At 58.6% G+C, this 23,142-nt stretch overlaps 4 protein-coding genes and 1 non-coding gene across 5 annotated transcripts; 3 read left to right on the forward strand and 2 right to left on the reverse strand.

Annotated features, from left to right (window-relative positions):
• Positions 1 to 992: 992 nt before the first annotated feature.
• Positions 993 to 2,690, reverse strand: DICSQDRAFT_59062 (MFS general substrate transporter; the record flags this gene model as incomplete). The annotated part of the gene is made up of 5 exons (XM_007365238.1): positions 993 to 1,172; positions 1,236 to 1,462; positions 1,503 to 2,275; positions 2,331 to 2,495; positions 2,551 to 2,690. 5 exons carry the CDS (start codon positions 2,688 to 2,690, stop codon positions 993 to 995), a joined length of 1,485 nt encoding a protein of 494 aa, XP_007365300.1.
• A 722-nt stretch (positions 2,691 to 3,412) lies between these two features.
• Positions 3,413 to 3,484, forward strand: DICSQDRAFT_t71. Its single transcript has one exon. It is a non-coding gene; the product is annotated as a tRNA-Glu (tRNA).
• A 1,229-nt stretch (positions 3,485 to 4,713) lies between these two features.
• DICSQDRAFT_146794 (uncharacterized protein) lies at positions 4,714 to 5,224 on the reverse strand (the record flags this gene model as incomplete). The annotated part of the gene is made up of 3 exons (XM_007365239.1): positions 4,714 to 4,875; positions 4,939 to 5,084; positions 5,143 to 5,224. 3 exons carry the CDS (start codon positions 5,222 to 5,224, stop codon positions 4,714 to 4,716), a joined length of 390 nt encoding a protein of 129 aa, XP_007365301.1.
• A 480-nt stretch (positions 5,225 to 5,704) lies between these two features.
• On the forward strand, positions 5,705 to 7,368 carry DICSQDRAFT_126764 (uncharacterized protein; the record flags this gene model as incomplete). The annotated part of the gene is made up of 7 exons (XM_007365240.1): positions 5,705 to 5,710; positions 5,765 to 5,871; positions 5,935 to 6,071; positions 6,195 to 6,259; positions 6,290 to 6,576; positions 6,724 to 6,836; positions 7,235 to 7,368. The coding sequence occupies 7 exons, from the start codon at positions 5,705 to 5,707 to the stop codon at positions 7,366 to 7,368; spliced, it is 849 nt and encodes a 282-aa protein (XP_007365302.1).
• A 3,727-nt stretch (positions 7,369 to 11,095) lies between these two features.
• DICSQDRAFT_136157 (uncharacterized protein) lies at positions 11,096 to 21,605 on the forward strand. The gene is made up of 16 exons (XM_007365241.1): positions 11,096 to 11,238; positions 12,168 to 12,516; positions 12,576 to 13,548; positions 13,613 to 13,742; positions 13,814 to 14,029; positions 14,097 to 14,144; positions 14,216 to 14,319; positions 14,380 to 14,930; positions 14,986 to 15,281; positions 15,341 to 15,732; positions 15,796 to 16,050; positions 16,106 to 18,631; positions 18,688 to 20,104; positions 20,162 to 20,838; positions 20,899 to 21,304; positions 21,374 to 21,605. The coding sequence occupies exons 1-13, from the start codon at positions 11,190 to 11,192 to the stop codon at positions 20,080 to 20,082; spliced, it is 7,284 nt and encodes a 2,427-aa protein (XP_007365303.1). The 5' UTR covers positions 11,096 to 11,189; the 3' UTR covers positions 20,083 to 20,104; positions 20,162 to 20,838; positions 20,899 to 21,304; positions 21,374 to 21,605.
• Positions 21,606 to 23,142: the final 1,537 nt, after the last annotated feature.

Raw genomic sequence — 23,142 nt, forward strand, 5'->3', positions numbered from 1 at the left:
AATGATTAGCTTTGCGGCGGTCGTCTCAAAATTGCCTTGGATCTAGACGACAAGCCGGGCGGGGAAAAGGGGAAGGCAGATCGAGCGCCACCGCTCTACCTACAAGCCTTATGTGTACGTCGTACGTGAGCGGCGTAGCCCTTAGAACGGCTGATGTCGACATTCGACCCGTCAGTCAGTTCACTTCGGATGGATCCTACCAAGGACTAGAACGCTGCGCGCAACTCGCTGCCTATGCATTGTGACGTGATCCGCGTGCTTCTAGCATGGAAACGTTAATCATGGTCTGCGCAGCGACAGGGCCGACTCTGACGGACGCTGTGCCATCAATGCTAGCCACGAGACGTTAGGGCAGGCTTATAGTAGAGAGCGTATAATCTACTTCTCTCCCCCGGATACTCGTTTTGTCGATGTGAGCTGTGAAAGTCCCGAAACTTACAGAGACGACGGTAACCGGGTTTCGTAATGCCTGCACGTTCCGGACGTGTCAGCTTGACAAACTCCTGGAACACCGCCACCTCCCCATGTCACTTTGCTGGAGGCTCGTCAGTACCCACGGGAATTTATTTTACTACGAAAGCGAGGTTCAGTAATAGACTTGCCCATGTACTAGTAGCCTTGTCATTCCCTGTTACTTGCATACGACGGCCCCTCCCGATCTCACTGGATGAGCTCCAATCTCTCGGTCGCAAATACCACCACGTGTCCCGCAGTGAAGTATATTCCATGGAAGTATCGCTGGCTTCTGGAGGGTGACGGCGACTCGGATTACGGCTTTGAAGCAATAATAGACACTTCGATGAACTTCCTCCCCGTTATCCCTGTGCGAAGCATGAGTAAGAAGTAGGAGGTCGGTAGTTAGTCAGGGATTTCAAGGATACGTGGAAAGTGAGTTTAGATATGTCTATGTGAGGTATTTCCTCCACCTATAACGGTATAGTAATGATTCCAAAACGCCTTAGGGCATCTGGAGCGATAAGTTGTAGTTGCGCCTACCGCGAGAGCGGCTTTTCCTTCACGAAGAACGCGGTGACTGTGGTCACCGCGCACAGCGTCGCCGTGTACCAGAACGCGGCCTGCAGGCCATCCCGGTACGAATGCACGACCTTCGCGCGCACCGCGGGCTCGAGCTGGTCCAAGTATCCGAGCGATTCGCGCACGCGCTTGATGATCTTCGCAGGACCAGCGGGTAAGCTAACGAGCACTGTCGGACGTCACACCAGAGTCTAACGCACCTCCTCAACGTCATGCCCTTCGCCCAAGAGCCGCCTGCGCAGACTATTGCGCACGACGTCGTTGGTGAGCGTGGTCCCCACCGAGAGGCCGACGACGGAGCCGAGCGAGCGGAAGAGGTAAGAGACGGCGGTGGCGACCGCCTGGTCGGCTGGGCCCACGTTTGCGATGAGCGCGACGAGAGTGCTCGTGACCCCTGCCCCGATGCCGATGTTGTTTGCGACGATACCTGAGGACAACAGACGTCAGCGTGACAGAGACGGATCGACACGGGAGGCTCGCACCGATCGAGAGCCCAGCTAGCGTGTACTTCAGCGGCCCGGTCACGAGCCCGACCACGACGTTGCCAGCGAACATCAGCGCGAAAGCCGAGATGGTCAGCACGTAGTACCTCCCCGTCGTCTGCATGATCAGTCCGGTCCCCAGACTGCCCGCGACCCCTCCGAATATGGTGGGGAGGAGGACCAGCCCGACCTCGCCCGCGCTCGCGCCCTGCACCGCTTGGAGGTACAGCGACACGCTGAAGATGAGGGTGAACGCAGCGGCGTTCGAGAACAGGTTCGCGAGGTAGCTCGCGATCAGAGACCCGTTCGTCACTATCCGCTTGGGGGCACACGGCTCGCGCGCCCACCGCAGCTCGACCACGACGAAAAGCAGGAAGAACGCAGCCGAGGACGCAAGCGACGCGACGGTTTTCTTGTCGCTCCACGAGATGTTCCCGCCCCGATCGAGTCCGAAGAGGAGGAGGAAGATCGACCCGACGAGTGTGAACGCGCCCGCAAAGTCGATGCGCGCGAACTTGGCGCGGAGGTCGCCCGTCGGGGAGCGGGGGAGGCGGAGAAAGATGCTGACGGAGAGGATCGCGAGGGCGGTCATGGGCACTTGGAGGAGGAAGGCCCAGCGCCAGCCGATGCTATCTGCGAGGAAGCCCCCAAGCGGAGCCCCTGTAGCTTGGCCGGCAGCCCAGGCGACATTTGCGATCCCTTGCAGGGTTCCTCGTTGCCTAAGCGTAGAGATGTCGGACATAATAATTGTGCCTACGCTGTCATATTTGTGAGTCTGCAGCGCAATCAAACTGAGCGCGATAAGGGACTGACGTCTGCATTCCACCGCCACCAATCCCGGCAAGTGCACGGGCAGCGACGAGTTCGGTCATATTCCGTGCGAGACCGCAGAACAGGCATCCGAGGGCGAAGATGATGTAGGCGAAGAGTAGACATGATTTGCGTCCGAAGATGTCACTCAATTTGCCGTACAATGGCCTGATACAGCCTGCTCGTGAGCTAGACCAGTGCCAGGACTGCTCAGGCTGCTTACTGAAAGCTAGTTAGGGAGAGCATGTAGCCGGTCGCGATCCAGCTGGTGCTCTGCAGCTGCTCGAACTGGCTACCGATCGAAGCGTATGTCGACGTGACAATCGTCCCGTCCATGGCGACGAGGAAGATCCCGAGGAGCATGGGTGCCATCTAGAGTGGATATAATGTCAATAACATCAAGTGGGTCCGACTTGCAAGCATCAACGCGAGAGAAGGTGAAGACCTATGTACGAGGCGCTGCGGGCTGCAGTGCATCAAGAGAAGCATCGCTTCGCCTACCACACTCGAGATGCTTCCCTGCGCGGATCCGAACACAAGTCCCGAGATCGCTGGACGCGCACGCGTGATCCTGTAACAGAATCTTAACAGAACACGGACTTACTACGGCGACGAGGGAAACTTGAGGCTTGACCGGTGCCTCATCTGAGCCCACATTGACGTCCACAATATCCTCTGTTCCAACGACTGTGCTGTCTCTTGAGACTGGGGTGTCAGTGCCAGTGTCGCTGCCAGCAAGAAGCGGCGTCCGCTCGTTTGCAGATTCAGTAATCGAGCGTGCCATTGTGCGGTCCGACGTGGCAAGTCCGAGAGAATCCTGAGTGCAGGGCCCGTGCTCAGTGTCCACGCCCGCCAATGTTGATAGCAACTCGGCATAAGCTCGCCCTCGCAAGGATTGACGGGATTCGGATCCCGATGTCCCGGAATTGCCACAACTGGGACCAGGTCATCGAACCGGATCATTTCGCCCAGGATGAGCTGAGTCGAGATCACAAAAACCAACCAGACTGGCGCAGTTTGGGCAGCCGTGTTGTTCTGAGCATGGTGTTTTGGATATTAATATCCAAAGAGGTTTTCCCGCGGGATCCGATATGGTGTAACGGCTAACATTACCGCCTTTCACGCGGTAGCTCGGGGTTCGATTCCCCGTATCGGAGTGCAGAGCGTGGCATTACTGTTTTAGGAATTTTTCACATTTCTACGTTTCAGAAGTGCCCTATGTTACCTGCATAAAACGTACGCAGCGCTCAGAACACTTGTAGTAGCCGTAAATTGAGGCTAAGCGTCGCATCCGGCCAGGCCTGGTCATATGACACCGTACAAGTCAAGACTCCAAACAAGGGTCGCCCTATTTCCACCCATAGAACCACTGTATGCGCTAGCGATGGCACACTCAAGTGGGCTGTAGCCAACAGGAATCGATGATTTCCTGGCAAGTCTTGATTCTCCAGGGGCCGGTCGACCGCCGGAGGACATTTCGGATACTACTGCTCAGAGTTCGCTGAGTCTCGTAGCCGCCTGGATGCCGCATATTCGTTGCCCAAGCCACCGCGTATCCGTTACTGGTTTGTCACGTCCCACAGCCGACAGGTTGCGCTCGCAGCCTTTTGCATGAGAGCGGCAGCATGCCCAGCGAAGTACTAGTTTTGCGAGAGTATCCGGGAAGCCTATGTACGGGCAGAACATATTCCCGTAAGCTGCACGAGAGGGTTCAATCTGCACTCATTTGGGTAAGGTGTGTGGCTTGCCATCGTGGGCACGATGGGAGGGTCTACTGTACTACTAGTACCACTCTCTCAAGATACCAACCAAAAGCTCAGTTGGAGCCCTGTGAGTGAGAGCGTTCGCATTCTGGTACTCGCATTGACTGGGCTCGATCGCGATGAGCTGAATGGGCCGGAGCCACTCACCGCTGTTCTCAGGTCGTGGCATGTCTGCCTATCGGCTGACATACTTGCGATTGTATCCATAGCGAGGTGGCTCTACCCGAGTGCAGTATACCACGTCGCTCTGTATGAATGCGGGATGCCAATATGAACACTCACCACGCCCGCAATCGTCCCCAACTATATGTACGTGGAAAGGCTAGGATTGCTGACGCTGATAATGCCGCAAGACTCTGGAATGGGATCCACACCGCACAAACACGAAGCAGTGGTGCGCTCTTACAGGCTATGAGACATGTGAGGGTATCCGGGTGCTGATTGCAACACAGCGGGAAGTGGATCGACCGGTAAATGATTATCAATACGTACTACTACACTAGCTCTCAAAAATATGGATGGTTTGCTGCCTGCTGCCAGAAATATGAAGGCATAGAACATGGCTGAGCGGTTGCGAAATTTCTGGAAAGAAGGGTCGCTACGCACAGATCCAGGAGGTACGGTCATGACGACGCGCGGGAGGGGGCACCAGCCCGCTCCGAGGAGCGAGTAGCGATGTTGAAGAAATGCTGGCCGGTGAGGCCACCACGGGGGAGCTTGCCGTAGAGCTCCTCGTTCAAGTCCTTGGGAGAGACGCGGACTTGCGTGGAGACGTAGGGTTTGAGCTAACAAAGGGGAACAACGGACGCTCAGAGCGGGGACGGGGAGCAACGGGAAAACATACGCACTGCAGATGCCTGGATCTCCTCTATAGGGGGCGCAACAAACACCCGAACCTGCTCATCGACCAACCGGTACTTCGCCTTTCCGCGAACGACGTGCTTTCCGGGCGCGCCCGTGCGGTGTCCACCAGGGAGGAAGGCCTGGCGCGTACCTGTCGTGACGGGGATGAGCTCGGCGAGTACAGCTGCGTGTTGCGAGATCACACTGACCCTTGTAGTAGTCCTTATTGCCGCGTTTGGGCGTGAGTGCCCGGCGCAGGGCTTTTGAGAGGACGGGGTTCGTCGGGAACATGGTCGTCGACGGGAGAGCTGGCGGCGTTGTGCACCAAGCGCCCGGTGCAGATCCCGTAGGCGCGCGCTCCTATGCAGATTGCCGCAGCAGACACGGCAGATTGTGGGGAACCGCGCGCGACCTTGATCCTTGACCATCATCCAATCTAAGCTGATCAGCGTACACACTCGTCGGACGAACACACATATATTATGCCAAGACCAGGAGGCCGCGGCAAACGAGGAGGTCGCGTGCTGAGAGGAGGGCACGCGCAGAGAGGGAAAGGTCAAAGACGATTCGAAGATTCGCGTCCGTACTCTCCCATCGGCCTCGCAGAACGTCCGGAAAGTGCAGTGGACGAACCGGAGAGCAGCGAGGGCGAGAGTGAGAGCGAACCCGGTTAGTCCTCTGAGTCTACGAAGGACACATGCGGCGGTGAGTTTTAATGAGAATGCCGGTCATGTGCTAGAGGAGAAGGTAGACATCGACGTCCCAGTGGCCATGTGGGTACGTCTATTCGGACATATTGTGTGGAAGTTCGAGAGCTTATTTGGGCCGTAGGATTTTGACCACTGCGACCCCCGACGGTGCTCAGGCAAGAAGCTCGCGCGTCAGGGTTTGATCCAGACCCTTCGCGTCGGGCAGAAGTTCCGAGGAATAGTCGTATCGTGAGTCTCATGTGTGTTATGCTCTTGCTTGTACATTCACACTGAGCATCTATGCTCTCGAAGTCCGAAGGGTACACAGCCTGTCAGCCCAGCGGACAAAGACATTGTGGCGCAAAGCGGCCTTGCGGTGGTTGAGTGCTCATGGGCACGCTTGGAGGAAGTCCCCTTCAACCGAATAGCTAGTCCACATGAACGACTCCGTGAGTATTACTTCGCATGTTACTGCAGCATTGGTAAGCTTTCGTGTACACCCCAATTGTGTGCTGTGTATCTGCGCCACCAGTGTGGCTTCCTCGGTGATGGAAATCATTCGCTCCTTTAAGCTGATAAGGTCCTACTGTTCTGTATGAGCATCGGAAAAGTCCGTATAGCGCTGCAGTCGAGCACTGTGAGTGAAGTGATCATGACTTTGTGTTAGAAAACTCGCATAGATGGCGATTTTGAGTACTCCTCTCAAGAATCAAGTCAGATCGGTTTCAAGAGTCGTTTCCGCTGGCTAGTCTCCCTGCGCAAACATGTACTCACCTCACCTGTCCGAATAGTACCCTACCTTGTTGCGACCAACCCCGTCAACTATGGCAAGCCATGGCGTCTGAACTGCGTCGAGGCACTAGCCGCGACATTCTACATCACAGGATTCGACTCATATGCAGAAAGGCTCTTGAGCGGATTCGGGTGGGGCCATTCGTTCTGGGAGGTCAACCAGTACGTCTATCCTCTGACCTCCTGACGATCTCTGTTTTTGCCTTTGCACCCCATTCTACCTCTCGCGCCCGCAATGACGTCTTAAGCCTTCCCGCTGCATATTTGTACCGGGCGTCAGGAAGACAATGCTGACGGAACGTTCTGCAGACACCTGTTGGAGCAATACAAGACTTGCGAAAGCGCGGAGGCGGTGAGCGCGATGCAGGAGAAGATTCTGGCGGACTTGGAGCAGAGCTACGACGAATCGAGGCGCACGTCAGGTGAGTCCCCGAACCTCAGCCTGCCCTTTGCCCATCCTGCCTTCTGCCGGTTTCGGTCGCGGTGGCCTCCAACGGCCGCGAATCTCGACACGAAAGAATGTCTATGACGGTGGTCGACTTGTGCGAGCGTGATATCATATTCGGGACTTCGCCAACCAGGAGGCGGAAGCATGTGTTAAACCATCGCGTGGTCCTCCGTGCGCCCGCGTGGTCATGCGGAGCGCCTCCAAGAATCGAAGTGGCGTAGACAGCTCCCGAGAGTCGTTCGTTCGTTCCAGTCGGTTCCGTCCCACGGAAGGATGTTGATGCCGCTAGCTCATCTTCCAAGTCTGCGGATGCTGTAGATGGGATTTGACACGAGAGACCCTGGAACGTTGTCGCTGACATCTGCTCGGTAGACGCGGTGGACGGAGAGGACCTGCTTGTGCCCAACCCGAATCATCATTACGTCCCCGAAAGCTCCAGCGAAGAGGAAGAGCACGACGACCGTGGCGATGGCGAGGAAAAAGAGGACGACGAAGATGCACACTGATTGCACGCCCTTCGCATGTGATTTTTAGGCTGAGCTGACTTCCGGGTGCGTGTACTGCACGTCTTTCCGAATCCCGTAATAGCGCCTTCAGCGGACGCTGATCCACGAGCAGAATGTTCAATTTGTTATCATGATTGACGTGCGTAAGTAAGTACTGTAACCGTATCGATATCGTTGTATGGGATGCAAGCAGAAGTCAAGCGAATCGCGCGCTAGCCGAGCCTTATCGGGGTCGCGTTTTCCTCGTGATTTCGCCATTCCGCTTCACGTCCGGGGGACGAGCGGGTCGTCTGCTATACGCGTGCCACGGCGCGCGCGCCCAACAAATTTCTGCGAGGCAAGGCTGGACCAACCTGGATGGATATGTCGCGGGCATTTCGTGCAGTATATCTACCGACCGCTATCGAGGCGTGCTCGGTTTGCCGCCGCCGCCTCTCGTCGGTGCGTCCCCACAAATGTCTGCTCTGCAAAGCACTCGCATGCCGTCTTCCTGCCCCGTCCCGCTCCGAGTCTCCTCTGGCCACCCGAACCCGACGGACGTGTGCATGGGAGCGTGCGAGCACGCGCGCGGGCTGCACGACTGCGTTCCGTTCCCACTGGCCCCTCCGAACCTGGACCTTGCTCGATTTGACAACTGCAGTTGCCGCCGCCACTGAACAGGGAGGGGTCAGATGCCCATGCCCGCGCACGTCCCCGACATTCTTGTGGTCCCGTGTCCAGGTGTACCGTATCCGCTGGGTGGTTAGACGGCTTCGGCGGCCGCGGCAGGCCCGCTCTCGTCCGCATACATACGTGAGTGATTAAACGCCCACTGCACCCGCGCGTACATGGACTCATGCTGAGACTGGCGCGGAGCGTCTCCTCATCTGTTGCGAGGCGTAGGTTTGATATTCGACGTCTGCCGTTGAGGTGAACGGAGACAGTGCCGCCGCCGTGGCGTGCGCGCGTGCACGCAGCGGTGCAGGTCCCTTCTCCATGCGCGAGTAGTTTTCAGCCCTCCCAGTCGCTGCAGCGCCTCTGAGAGTCGGCGAGGGTGCGCGCGCCGCGTACAGTAGACTACCTCATAATGCATGAGGTCATATCTGATGATGCATATCGCCGCAGAGGCCCCGGGCGGGTACCAAACCAACGCTTCACATTCGACAGGCCGTCTACTAATGCATAATGTCCCATAATGCATACAGAAATGGGGGTACCGACCCTATGCATTATGAGATAGTCCACTGTATCTGCTTCGAGGAAGCGGAAGGCACGGTTATGGCAGGTGTTCGACTCCCATGGCTCTGCTCCCGACGTCTTCCTGTGCGACGATGGGGACGGTGATGGGTGAAAGTGAGATTGGGCGGCGGCTGCTCTTTCGCGTTAATCCAGCCGGTACGTCGCCGCAGGCCGGCCTGGCCGATTCCCGTTCTCTTTTTTCGTTGCTGAGTTCGCCGTGGTATGGCGGCCGGAGGCGCACAACGGGTACGTACAGTGGCTATGGTTTGATCTTCCACAGGCGTCGCCGACGGCGTGCTGACGTCCGGGATATTTTCGAGCGCGGCGTGCGTGCATCGCGTAATTCCCGTCGAGCAATGTCCATGCCGTGCCGTAACTCCCCATGGCGACATAGACGGTGAGTGTGCGTGCATGGAACTATTGTGATCGCATGCTTCGAAGTCTCAGCTCATGATACTCTTCTGGCAGTTCGTCTTCCGGGCGGAGGGACGCACGGCCTGTTCCACTATTCAACTATTCAACTATTCAACTATTCAACTATGGGCACGCCTTTGTTCTGTCAGCCGCTTCGCGAGGAGCGTACCCGCTTTTGCTCCCGCCCCGAACCGCTGTGGGCAAAGGAAGGAAGGAAGAACGCGCTGTCACAGATGCTTTTGCCACCGCTCGGCTCCGCGGCCGCCGGTGGCCCTACTCCCGACAGTCTGGCTGTAAACGGCAGTGCCAGTTCCGAGACGGGAGTGTCACTCGGGAACGGAAGATGGAAGCGAGAAGGTCGAGGTGAGCGCTGATCGGGACGGGTTCGAGCCCCCGTCGTCGACCGTGAACCTGTCGATCTCCTGGCCGCCAGCATGGACCTGAGCGGGTGAGTTCTCCCGCGCGTGCGGCGGCGGCGTGTAAGGAATCGGCGGCGGCGGACAGTCCGCAGGCGTCGGTGTCGAGCAAGCTGCCTTCGGGGGGTGAGTAGACTGCTGCATGTGGATGTCGTGTGCCCCTCCCGGCGACGGTGCGTGCTGTGCTATGGTTAGTCTGCCCTACGTGGGAAGACGCGAGCAAGGACAGCTGGCGCGGGAGCGATCCCGTTTACATTTACACATCACGCTCTCGCGAGCTGCTGGTAGGTCGCCGGGCCCCCGGGGGCCCGGAGACGACGGAGGTGAGTCGGCCGTGCGCGTCATCAACTATTGGCTATGTGCGTGTCTCTGACCGCCCGCGCACCTCCAGCTGCGTAGGGTGGTATTTGCGACGGGGCCCGAGGGCGCCCTTGATGCTCGTGCAAGACAAGGCGCGACGAACAGACGCATTCCGTCATCCTGCGCGCGGAGCCCCGCCGTCGAACGGTACGCACCGTGCTTTCCTCTCGGTGCTCCCGATGCTGCTTTTCACATGGGAGGGGCAGGCCTGGCCGAAGATGGGCACGAATGCGGTGTGAGGCTGCTGTTGCGCTCCACGTCGAGGGTCATATGCCCGTGCCAACCAGCGCGATGGTGCGCATCGGGCGCGGGGGATCTGCGCGCGCATACGCTAGCATGTACGGGGGAACAGCACCCGGAGGACTCACATCTTGCCCTTGACTTGGGTAGGTCGATTCGGGCCCCACGTCCTCGAGGCTCCTCGCGCTGAGATTGGTCAAATATGTTCTCGTGAACGGCGCATGACTGTCCCTTGCTAGATTCCTTGCAAGTAAACGCCGCCGATGGATTGCGACTCGTTTTGTGAAGACGGGTCTGGAGGTGCCTTGCGACGTTTGGAGCACGACCATGTACCAAAACAGCCGCGTCAACTTCGTTGTGCAATCGAATCGACGAGTGACGAGGTGGCTGCGAAGGGCGCTGAATTTTGACGTGTCAAATCGTTGCAGCAACAGGACATGTCGCTAAGCCAATTGGAAGTGGCGCTTGTCCACGAGGCTCGCACGACGTCTCCACGCGGGGTCAGACGGATCTCATGGTGGCTCACAGCAGAGAGTCCCTCCGCTGCTCCGCAACGTCTGCCTGGTTGTGCTGACTTTGCTGATATCCATTCCCCTGCAGGGTGCAGAGACGGACTTCGAGCAGCGATGTACATACTATCAACCCGGGTGGGACGAGCTAAGCATCCAATGGCGAGCGAGGTACGCGTTTCAATAAATCGAGTCTTACCCCGCATCGATGGGCCCATCAATTCATGATCGCGCATTGATCCCCCGCGCGAGAGACGAGGTGCCAAATGCGGTATGACGCTTCCCCAGAGGGTCACGCGGCGGGGGAGGCGCCCTGGCGCCTGTTGCGCTGTTGCGGGGTCGCGCTCCCTGCGCAGAGGGAACAGGACCTGGGGTTCGTCCTCAGATCTCAGAAGCCACAGAAGCGCGCTGATCCCATTCGTGATTCCTCCCAGCCAGTCATGTCATGAGAACGCAGCCCACCGCACAATTTATGCCAACATGCGTCGCGTTTGGTACTTAGCCGAGCCCTCTCCTCCTTCCTCCTCTTCCTCCTTCGTTGTGCTCCTTCGCCTTCGTCCGTTTCAGCTCACTTCGCTGCGCATTCCCTTCTCTCCACCCCGACTCCGAGGATTCGGACCAAGGGCCGTACGCGTACGCCAGCAGAAGCCCTCCGTCTGCTGCGATGGAGGAGACCCGGGGAGACGGCGCGCACCCTACGCAAAACCCGTTCGGTGAGTCCGCCCGTCCGCCCGCTGGCGACGTCGACGCGCCCCGTTCTCTTCGCTCGTCCGCTCCTCCTTTCTTTGTGTTCGCCTACGCCGTGCGCGTGCACATGGCAGACGCGGCCGTCGTTCTCACGCACCGCTGCCGTTGCTTATAGCTTCATGCTTCGCGACCGTCCGTCTGCACCCGCACACGACGCAACTGCTCCCGGCTGCCGCGCAGGTTGTCTTGTGGCCTGCTATGGTCTGCGTCTGCGCATCCCTGCGCCCCGTCCGTGCGTTGTTACTCCATCGCAGTGGGGACGTCGCTCAGGCAGGCGTGGCCGGGAGTGCGGATCGCGCCCATATGGTTTGCGTGAATGCCCATACGCGGTGTCGTCCGCGCCCTCCGCCATCCCACGTCACGAATAGCACTCTGGGAAGTTGCATGGCCGACGTCCGGGTCATGGACGCATTCCATTCCGGCTGCCGTCTGCTGGATGATGGATGCAAGGAGGGCAGATGCATTGACGCGCCGCTGTCGTCGCTGCCAGATAGTCGTGTGCGATGCCGGACACCGTGGTTTGACAGCGCCCACGCGGGCAAGCGACGATCTCGTCGCATTGAGCTAGCACCGCGACGGTTTGTTCTGTGCGCTGTTCATCCAGCGTGATGAACGGGCGCAGAGAAGGATGGACAGTGCCTGTGCTGGATTTAGACCAAGTTCGCAGGCTTCGACCGGTACGGCGAAGACGCGACTGCAATTTTCTGTGATTCCCTTCTTGATCTCTGCGCACCCGGCGTCGGTGGTAATTGCGATACGTAGCCTCGCGCTCTCGTATAGTTTAGGTTTGACAGCCTTCTTGGACCGTATGCTCCACGTCTCTTCTCCGGTCACTCGCCTCTTGCGGGAACCCTCGCTGACCGCACCCTCTTTCTGTGGGTCTCCTCGGCTACAGATGACGCACATGCGCGAACAACGCCCGCGGGAGTGCACCCCTATTCTAGTCCTGCGGCCTCGTCTGCAGCTGTGAACACCTCAGCGCCTGCGACTGGGGCAGCTGGTGAGAAGATCCGCTCGGAGGACGTGCCGCGCGAAGTGCGCGAGCTGCCCCCGCCGAAGAAACCGAAGAAACCGCTGTGGAAGCGGAGGTGGTTCATCATATCGCAAATCGTCGCAGCCTGTCTCGGTATCGCCATCCTGTTTATTTTGCTCTACCCGGTCATACATGCCATCGCGCAACATATCTTGAAAGTCTCGGTTCTCCACGTCGACGCGGCGCAGATCACCAGCGCGACCAACAACTCGTGAGTTTCCCCTCATGTTCGTCGGTTTTGGAGTGTAGCCTTACCGCGACGACATGCAGCTTCACGCTCAGGCTCGACTCGTGGGTCTCGCACGCGAGCATTTTCAAGGCCACGATCAAGTTCAACGAGCCCCTCTCCGTCGCGTGGTACAATGCCTCCGGCGACCGCGTGCCCATCGGTGCTTTCCAGCTGGAGCCGTTGCGCGTGCGCCACAAGCGGGCGTACATCAACCAGACCGTCGCGTTCAACATCACCGACGAGCACGCGTTCTCGCAGTTCACGCAGGCGATGATCACCCAGCCGAACTTCACGTGGCACCTCTCGAGCAACAAGCTGGAGGTGCAGGCGCTCAAGTTCCCGAAGGCGCACGGGCTGCACTTCAGCAAGGACGTCACGCTCAAGGGCATGGACAACTTCGCGGGGAACGTCGAGCTGGTCGACTTCCAGCTCCCCGCGGACGACCCGAAGGGCGGGATCGAGTTCGTCGCGACGACGGGCCTGAGCAACCCCTCGGCGTTCGACGTCGATCTCGGCACGGTCTCGTTTGACCTCTCGTACAAGGGCGTCTACCTCGGCACCGGCGCAGGCCCGAACACGGTCGTGCGCCCGGGGCCGAACAACGTCACGCTCAAGGGCACGCTCGTGCCGCAGAACGGCACCGAGAACCTCGCGACCGTCTCGGAGCTCTTCACGAACTTCCTCAACGGGGACGTGTCCGACGTCGTCGCCGCCGGGCGGTCCTCGGTGCAGGCCGACGGCGCGGTCGTGGGCTGGCTGAGCGACGGCCTGACCGCGCTGCAGCTGCACGTCCCGTTCAAGCACACCGCGGGCGCGATCAGCCCGATCAAGAGCATCGCGATCGGGGACATGGCGCTCGCGTTCACCCCGGGGACGGCGTGGGCGCCGCTCATGGACTCGCGGACGGTGCGGGCGAGCATGGAGCTGCCGTTTGGGTTCGGCGTGAGCATCGGGCAGATCGCGAACAGCTTCAACATCACGAAGGGCGGGGCGGTCGTCGGGGGGCTGTCTACGGTGCGTCGCGCGTGTTCCGACCAGCGAGGGGCAAGGGGCTGACGTGCGGTGTGGTGTGGGGCAGCCGGAGAGCGCGTCGACGAGCGAGATCCACGTCGTGAACTCGACGTTCACCCAGGGCACGATCAACATCACCATCGACAGCACCCCGCTCGTGGTCCCCGACGGGTCGCACCAGGTCTTCTCTGGCTTCAGTGCGTCGTCCCCTTCTGCTGGTTTTGTTGCCGTTCCGTGGCTGAATGAACGCGCGCGCGCGGGGGGTTAGATCGGAACCTGACGGACAGCACGCAGCTGCCGTTCCAGCTCGAGGGGCACGCGCGCGCGGTCGCGAACATGAGCATCGGGCAGATCACGCTCGACCCGATCAAGTTCAACGTGACGAGCGGCCTGGACGGGCTGCAGGGCTTGAACAATCTGGTGGAGATCGGGAGCGTGGACGTCGTGGGCGGGTCGACGGAGGCCATTCATCTCAGCATCCCTGGTGAGCTATCATCGCGCTCTGGCATGTGGTGGCGGTTGGGGAGTGCTGAATAGAGCGTGGTGCGCAGTGAACATCACGAATCCGTCGAACTTGCAGTTGTCGACTGGCAATTTGAGTGGGTGCCGGTTTCTTTCGTTAGACGACCTTGGACGGGCAGTGTGCTGACGGTGGTATGAATGTGCATAGATCTGCAGCTCTTCCGGGGCGACGCAGCGATGGGCACGACGCTCATGCCGAACCTGACCCTCCAGATGGGCCACAACTCCCTCATGGCCCAGGGTAACTTCACGGTACGTCCCGTGCCCGCCTTCTTGGTGACTGCCACAGTTCTAATCTACCGTGTCTTCCAGCCGAACGGCTCGCCCCAAGGCATCCAGACGCTCAACGACTTTGTCGGCGGCTCGGACGTCGAAGTCCTCATCTCCGGCTACAGCCAGTCCACGGCCGTCGGCTCGCTGCTCGAGGCGTTCGAGAGCCTGAACATCACCGCGACGCTCCCCGCGCTCAAGTCGAACCTCCTCAACTCGGCCTCGCTCGAGGTGCTCCCGTCGACGGGCCGCGCGAACGACCTCGCGCACACGACGGTCTCGCTCGCGAACCCGTTCACGGCGGATCTCGTGATCACGAGCGTGCAGTCGAACGTGACCTTCCACGGGATCACGCTAGGGACGATCGACCAGGAGGTGCGGTTCGCGTCGAAGGGCAAGTCGACGACGGACCTGGAGAACCTGGACTTGGTCATGAACATGGACCCGCAGGCGCTGTTCACGGTCACGCGGGTGCTCGCGCAGGATGCGGGGCTGGACACGGCGCAGCTGGACGCGATCGTGCAGCTGGGCGGGTACCAGTACCTGAACAACCTGACGGCGAGCGTGCGGAAGCGCGATAATAATCTGTTCACGTGCGCCGTTTCTCCTTCCTCGGGTGTTTGCTGTGGGCTGACACGGTGGGGGTAGTGGGTTCGACCTCCCGACGTACGTCGACAAGGCGTTCGCGAACCTCACGTCGGACGTCAGCCTCGTCTCGGGGCTCACGATCGGCGACTACCAGACGACGCTCACGTACACGCAGCCGGGCGTGCAGGTCAAGACGGACAAGAGCCTGAACTTCATCCTCCCCGTGCTCGCGCAGCCGATCGTGCAGAAGATCGTGACCGGGTCCGTGCTCGGGGTCGAGACGGTGCTCATCAAGGACATCAAGGAGGACTCGTTCGGGACGACGCTCAAGGGGTCGATCACGAACGCCGGGCCTTGTACGTTCTCTTTCTCCGATTATGTGTGTGAGTTGGGTTCGCTGAACCTCGGATCGCAGTCGACGCGAAGATCGCGTTCCCCGAGGGCCTCGTCATCGAGTGGAACGGCAAGGCGCTGGGCAGCATGAACATGCCGGAGGTGAACGTCGTGGCGGACGTCGGCGCGACCTTTGAGGTCGACACGACGTTCAGCGTGGCGGACGTCGGCCACCTGACGGACTTCACGAAGGTCATGCTCACCGAGGAGTCGTTCGAGTGGGTGATCTCGGGCAGCAACCTGACGGTGTCTGCCATCGGCATCGACACGACGGGCGTCGCGCTTTCGGACAAGAGGGTGACGCTGAAGGGTATGAACAGCCTGAAGGATGGGGTGAAGATCAACAGCTTCGACCTGCCGAGCAACGACCCCGCTGGTGGTATCCACCTCACTCTTAATACCAGCGTGACGAACGTATGTTTCCGGTGCTGTTCCTCGGCGCGTTCTGATATGCTGATGCCATTCGTTGCCTTGCAGCCATCGCAAGTCGGCGTTGCGCTCGATTCGATCGCCTTCCAGAACTTCTTCCAGAACGTCAACATCGGCCCCGCCTCGTCAGGCAGCGCGTTCAGTCTCTCGCCGCAGACGACCGTCGAGCTCCCGCTGACTGGCAGGCTTGTCCCCCAGAGTTCTCAGGACGACCTTGCTGCTGTGTCGCTGATGTTCAACAACTTCCTGCACGGCAAGGACAGCAACATCACCGTTCAGGGTGACGGTGCCGGTCCGACTGATGTGAGCTTCCCTGTCCGATTGCCTCGGGTCTGCATCTGACAGTACCTTTCTTCAGGTTACTTGGCTCAACGAGGGGATCAAGGCTCTCACCATCCAGACCATTCTCCCGAACCAGGGCGTGCTGGACATCATCAACGCGGTCAGCCTGAACGAGCTCGACCTCCGCTTCACCGAGGCCACTGCGTTCGACCCTGCCATGGGCAGCGACGACACGATCGCCAAGTTCTCGCTCCCCTTCAACTTCCCCGTCGACATCGTCGCAGTCGCGCAGAACATCACCGTGGGCGCAGACGGCACGGACTTTGCAGAGCTCGTCATCCCCAAGGGCCCGAGTACTACGGACGTCGAGCAACGGATCATCCACCTCACCTTCTCGCAGATCCCCTTCGCGGTGCTCGACGGGCAGCGTGCTGCGTTCGAGAAGTTCCTTGCGACGACCGCTATGTCCGCGAACGTCACGATGTCGCTCAAGGGAAACGCGAACACGGACGCGGACACCGCAGTCGGTGTGCTCTCCCTCACAGATATCGCGTTCGACGTGCAGACGTCCATCGCCGGCCTTCAGGGCCTGAACGCGAAGCCCGCCGAAGTTACGAGCCTGGACGTGAACCACGGCTTCCCGGACTACCTCTTGATCAAGGTCACCTCGTCGCTTTACAACCCGTCGAACATCACCCTCGGTTCTGGCGACGTTGCCTTCGGTCTCCAGTTCGACGGTGACACCATCGGCGAAGCCGACTTGTCCAACCTGATCATTCTGCCGGGCAACCAGACCTACCCGATCGATGTTCACTACCAGCCTCAGGGCAGCGCTGTCGCCTCTGGCCAGAAGATGCTCGAGAACTACCTCCAGGGCGTTCTGTCTGCGACCACGATCCAGGGCTCTACCGACGCGACGCCTATTGAGTCCCTGCAGCTCGCGCTTTCCGAGATCAGATTGTCGCCTGTGAACATCCCCCCGCTCCACCAGAACCTGATCACGACTGCGTCGCTCGTCTTCCCCACGAACATCGCCCAGACCGGTCTTGCGCAGACGTCGTTCACGCTCGCCAATCCCTTCACGGCGAGCATCAACCTGCTCGAGGTCACCGCGGTTGCGACGTTCGGGAACTTGACGCTGGGCAAGATCGACCATGTCGACCGCTCGGGCGACCCCATACATGCCGACGGCCATGCGAACATCTCCTCGCCCACGCTGCCGTTCGCGTTCAACTTGGACCCGGTCATGATCATCGAGCTTCTCTTTGCTGGCGCGCAGAACAACCACGTGGATCTTGGACCCCTCCCGGACGTGTTCCAGATCGTGCTTGCTAACCCAGGTGCGAAGACGAACATCAACGTGACGGTCGACACCGGCAAGCCCCCATGCGCCAGCGGCAAGCAGTTCGACGTCAACGACGCGATCCTGAACTCGCTCAAGAACCTCGTTGTCGAGCTTGGCATCGATTCGGCGGTCAAGATCGACGACTACGCGACGGACCTCGCGTTCAACCAGAGCAACGTCAAGGCGATCACGGACGATACCTCACTGTACCTCATTGGCGTCGTCGCGCCTCCTATCGTGCAGACGCTCGTAGACCAGTCGAAGCTCACTTTTGATGCCGCGAACATCACCAACATCTCGGACGACGGTTTCGATCTCGCGCTTAAAGGCTCGCTCACTGGCACTGGACCGTTCGACGCGCAGATTACCTTCGTGGAGCCCGTCACTGTCACCTGGCAGGGTAGCGACATCGCACAGATCGCTCTCCCACCCGTGTGCGCGTCGGCCAACGTGGGCGCGCCTGACTACGAGACGAGCGCGAGGCTGACGATCACGGACAACGGCAAGTTTACCGACTTTGCGACGTTCTTGCTCCACAACGAGGAGTTTACGTGGACCATCTCCACGGACAAACTGCGCCTGACTGCGCTCGGGGAGACCTTCGACGGGGTCAGCCTCAAGAAGGACATCTCGTTCAAGGCGTTCAACAACCTCCCGGGTGTCACGATCTCCAACTTCCAGCTCCCGTCCGACGACCCTGCTGGCGGTATCCACATCGAGACGGACTCGATGATTCCCTCGCCTGCACAGCTTGGTATCGACCTCGGCACCGTCACCTTCGAGAGTTCGTTCAAGGGCGTCACTGTCGGCCCCCTTTCGGGACAGAATGCCTTCCTCGCGCCACAGACTGTATCGAACCTCCACCTCTCTGGGCGTATCACCCCCAAGACCGGGAACGACCTTGAGGTCATCGGCGAGCTCTTCACCAACTACCTCCATGCTCAGAACCAGACGCTCGCCGTTCAGGGCGAGAGCGTTCAGCCAACGGGATCGAATGCTCCGGTGGGATGGTTGAGCACGGCGTTCAAGACGCTCACCCTGGAGGTCACGCTGCCAGGCCAGAGCTTCGACATCATTCAGAGCATTGACATGGCGGACCTCGAACTGGTCATGACGGAGCAGGGCGAGGCGTTCGCGCCGCTTGCGAGCTCCAAGTACGTCCTGGCGCAGTACAAGAATCCGTTCGGGTTCTCGCTGCAGGTCGTCAAGAGTGGCGAGGACATCACACTGGGTGCGCAAGGTGCTGATGTTGCGGAGGTTCGTGTCCTCGCTTATCCTACGAAAATTACGTCTGTTGACTATGTTCTTTATAGCTCAAACTTCCACAAGAGGACGCTGTGGGCGGCGTCTCGACCGGGAACGTCGTTCCTCTCGTTCTCACATTCCAGAACCAAACCCTTCAGTCGCTCAATGACGGCGCGTTCATGAGCTTCTTCGCCGCTGTCACGGACACTTCTGGTGTCTCATTCGAGCTCAGGGGTTCTGCGGACGTCGTCGCTCGCACAACCGCCGGTGATATCCCTATCAATGCCATCCCTTTCAACGTCACTACGAGCTTGAAGGGTATCAACGGATTTGGTCATACCGCGTCCCTTAGCAATGTCTCGATCACCGGAGCAGGTACTGACAGCCATGGCGCGTACATCAGGTCGCCGCTCACCACAACGCTCAATAATCCCTCGAACGTCTCACTTGAGACTGTGGACGTCGAGCTCCCGGTATATTACAAGGACGTCTTGCTAGGCCGTGCTGTCATCGATCCGCTGAACCTTGTTCCCGGAGACAACGAACTCTCCACTGAGTTCCGCTATGCACCAAATGATGCGAACGACACGACCGCTCAAGCGTTCCTCACCGAGTTCTTGCAGACTGGCGACACGATTCCGCTCTCCATCAAAGGCGATGGTGACAGCTCGCCATTCGCATCCTTGGTTCCTGGGCTTGAGGGTGCGGGAATCACTACCAGCCTGAAGGGTCTCAACGTGCCGCCGATCGTGGCGCATATCAACGCATACATCACTCTGGACACCCTCTTCGACAATTTCATTACGATCGATTTCGACATTGCGAACCCGCTTGACACCGACATGGAGATCTCGTTCACGCAGGTCGACTCGGGAGTCAATAATGAGACCTACGCGCACTTCGACCAGCCCTTCGATTCGTTCGTCATTCCCGCACACAGCACCGCGAACTCTGGTTCCGTTCCGAACGTGCTTCTTACCCAAGGTGCGATTGCGTCGCTTGGCATCATCCCTCTAGGGGAGCTGGATGTCTTCTCCGTTGCAACCGTAAAGATCGGACCGTACACCATCCCTTGGTTGCACCTCACGACGCTCAATGTCAAGACGGATTACCACCTGTCTCTCTCTATCTCCGAGATGAAGAAGGCTGCGCAGTCGATTAGCGGGAGCAAGGCGGGTCATACACAGACGGCCTCGGTTTCGGGTAGCGCAAGCGGATCTTCGGCAGTTGCGCCTGCCAGCACGACTTACAGCAGCGATGCTTCGAGCGCGGCCTCTGTCAGTGCTCAGCCTTCGTCTACTGCTCAGTCCGACTCGTCGGGCAATTTTCCGATCGCGCCGCCGACATTGAGCGAGGCCAGCCCCAAGGCTTCCGCCAACTCTGACGCACCTCAGCCGTCTGCGTCCTCTGGTGATGGGCCTCTGTCCTCTGCCAGTGTTCCTCAATCCTCATCTTCTGCATAGTTCCTCCAAATTGAACCTCAAGGTGTGTTCTTTAACTGTCTCAGCTCACACGTTTAGTTGTCTGAAGAAGACTTTGTAGCGCGACACTAAGGGTCGCTCGTGTGTACTCTAAAATCAATATCATGAATGGACTACCCTCAACGCAATATCACGGCCCCTGTCTGTACTGTCATGTATCACGTAGCTGCACGAAAATCATCTCCACGCGTGCACTGGGCGCTTTCCCCCTCTCGCGCAGTACGGTACCGTCACGATCCCCATGTTTTTATTCTTCATCGTATAGCTCACGATACCCCTGACCCGCTGCCGACGCCTTCCTTTGCTCTTCCCCGCCGGTGTGTGTGACGATATTAATACTTTGTGTGCAATGACTACATCCTGGCCTGTTACGTACTCTCCGGACTGCAAGATGCATTTTCCCTACTCCCTACGTTTGCAACCACATCCACGAATCCACGATTTTTGTGATAGTTCAATGGGAGAAATGTTGAGCATGTGAACCGAGTGGAAAATCTCGAGCACGCCGGCCTTTTGCAGGAACGCTGGATACATTCGGGACCGTCATGCCCGGTTCCCCTGTGCAGTGCACTATGAAACCGTTCATATCTCCATTCGCATCGGTTTCTCGAAAGCTCCCCGGCCACCCCCCTCGACCAGGACCTCCGGTGGAGATACTACATAGGAGGCTACACTGCGTATCCTTCGTCTGCTTTCTGGAGCGGCTCAATACCATAAACCGTCCGAAAGGACTGTGTTCTGCAGACGCGTCATCTGTCAGAGTCGTACCCACGCTGCGCTTTCGCTGGTACAACTCACATGTCATCACAGAGGACCAGTAACAACCCCGTCTCTTTCAACCCTCGCAATTTCGGCAGCAGGATGAACGCCAGCCCGCTGTTCTTGAAGGAGGTCGGCAGCCCGAGCTCGATGACGACGCCCGTCAGCGACGGAAACTCGACCGGCTCGCGCGTGAGGTAGTCGTCGAGCGTCGGGAGGTCCCACGTCTCTAAATCTCCTAGTTCGTAGCACCATGGGGGGTCGGCGGCGAGCTCAATGGTGAGCGTGCGTAGCGTGCGCGAGGCGTATGGGAGGATAGTGGAGAAGACGGTGTAGCGAGGATGTACTGAGTAGTCGTAGAGGCTGCAAGCCGAGACCTTGATGTGGAGATGTTCCAGATTTGGGCAGGCTGCAATGCCTTCTCCTATCACCTTCCAGTCTGGTTCTGAGCGCGTGAAAGAATGTGTGTTAGTCGCGCGAGCTAGAGTCGAGATGAGGGATGGCCGCTGCATACCCTCGCCCTGCACAGAAAGGGGAGCTATATCGAGGCAGAGCTTGGCGATATTTTGGCCAATGGAGCGGATGAAGCTCAGGATGTAGGTCGCACAAAGAGGGGTTGGGCACCGGGCGGAAAAAGTTCGGAGTGATCAGGGGCAAATGAGGGCCTCGAAGAACTGATTATGAGTACTCGTTGGGCCACCGAGAACCAATTATGGCCAGACTTCGGACTGACACCCGATCGCTGAGGGGAGTGAGTGCAAGGACACCCTCTAAGGTGTCGGCTAGGGGAACATCCGCAATCTCCAGTGCATCCACGGAACAGTTTGAGAGAAGCCACCTGAGAGTGGTGCCCCACGAGTGCCTTCCCCTAGGATTTCGTATTGATAACTTTTGTACATCAGAAAAACCTGCGCAGGTCTTAGAGTGCCGAGTAAGACCTTTCAGAGCTCTAAGAGCTGCCTTGTAAGGGAATTTATAGGCGTCTACGCACCGCCACCCGTTAGCGCGCAAGATCTGTAAGAACTCGTTTAAGAGGTCGGATTGTGTCACCGACACCAGGTGCACAAAGCGTCCAAAAGCCCCCACAGCTCTCATGCATGATTGCGGGTAGCCAGGGATGCTCTCTGCCTGATTTGAAGGAGAACAGACGCCGGAAAACTGCAGGATGCAGAGCGCAAGTTGGCGGGAGGTGCCATTTAAGAGTTTTCAGCACTCAGAGATTGTCGGTTTTACTGATGTAATGCAGGTTTTACCTGCCCGGCAACTGTAGGAAAAAGGAAGTCGCGTTTGGGCGCAGTGCAAACGCGTGAGGTACTACGCGTTGCGAGCCAGACTATATATATACATGTAAACAAGACTCTGAGACAAAATATACAGTACGAGACGAAACAAGACCAGCGTGAGCACAATGTGAGCTCAATTACATAATATGAGATTCAACACACCCCCTTGAGCAAAACAGAGTGCGAACGGGAATGCGGGAAGGGTAACGAAAATAGCGTGAGAAAATACATACAAAAGATAAGTGTGTAAATGCACCCCCTAATTTGTGCAATCTACCAAGCGATAATCTCGTCTTCTTCATCTGGGCGGGGAAGATTGGCGAGGAAAGCGACATTGGCGCTCTCGGTGCCAGGGCAGTCGCGCTGATAGTGGCCCTTCTTTGAGCACTTGAAGCAGGTGATGCGCTCGAGCGGGGTGCGGGGCTTTGTGTGAGCGGCAAGGGCGGCTTCGATTTCTGGGTGAGGTGGGTTGAGGGACAATTGGCGCGACTCTTCATTAAGTAAGTGGGTGATGACATAATCAATGGTGAGCTCGCTAGGCGGGGTGGAGTCGAGATTGACGACCAGCTGAGAGTACGAATCGGGGAGGCCATTCGTGAGAATGAGGATGTGGTCTTCATCAGAGATAGAGGCGTCAATCTCCTCGAGGCGGAAGGCGGCCCGGCGGACGTCAGCGATCCACGATGTCATCGTTTGATCCGGGCGCTTAGACAAGCGCCAGAAAGCGCGCCGGTGTGCGACCCGGGTACCAAAGCCGCGGGTGCGGTGGACTCGACGGAGCTCGGTCCAGACTTCGTGAACGTCTTGTGATTGGATGTGGGCGTACTGGGTGGGCTCGATATTCAAGATAATCTCGGCGCGCGCTTCTGCGATCTTCGCACGCCAGGCACGCACAGCCTTCGTGTTATCAGAGCCGGAGGGGCGGGTTTCATCAGCAGGGGCGCTCGTAACCTCCCAGAGACCCTTGTGAACAAGGAGGGCCTCCATGCCGATAACCCAT

Source organism: Dichomitus squalens (genome assembly GCF_000275845.1).
Source record: "Dichomitus squalens LYAD-421 SS1 unplaced genomic scaffold DICSQscaffold_11, whole genome shotgun sequence".
Lineage (NCBI taxonomy): Eukaryota > Fungi > Basidiomycota > Agaricomycetes > Polyporales > Polyporaceae > Dichomitus > Dichomitus squalens.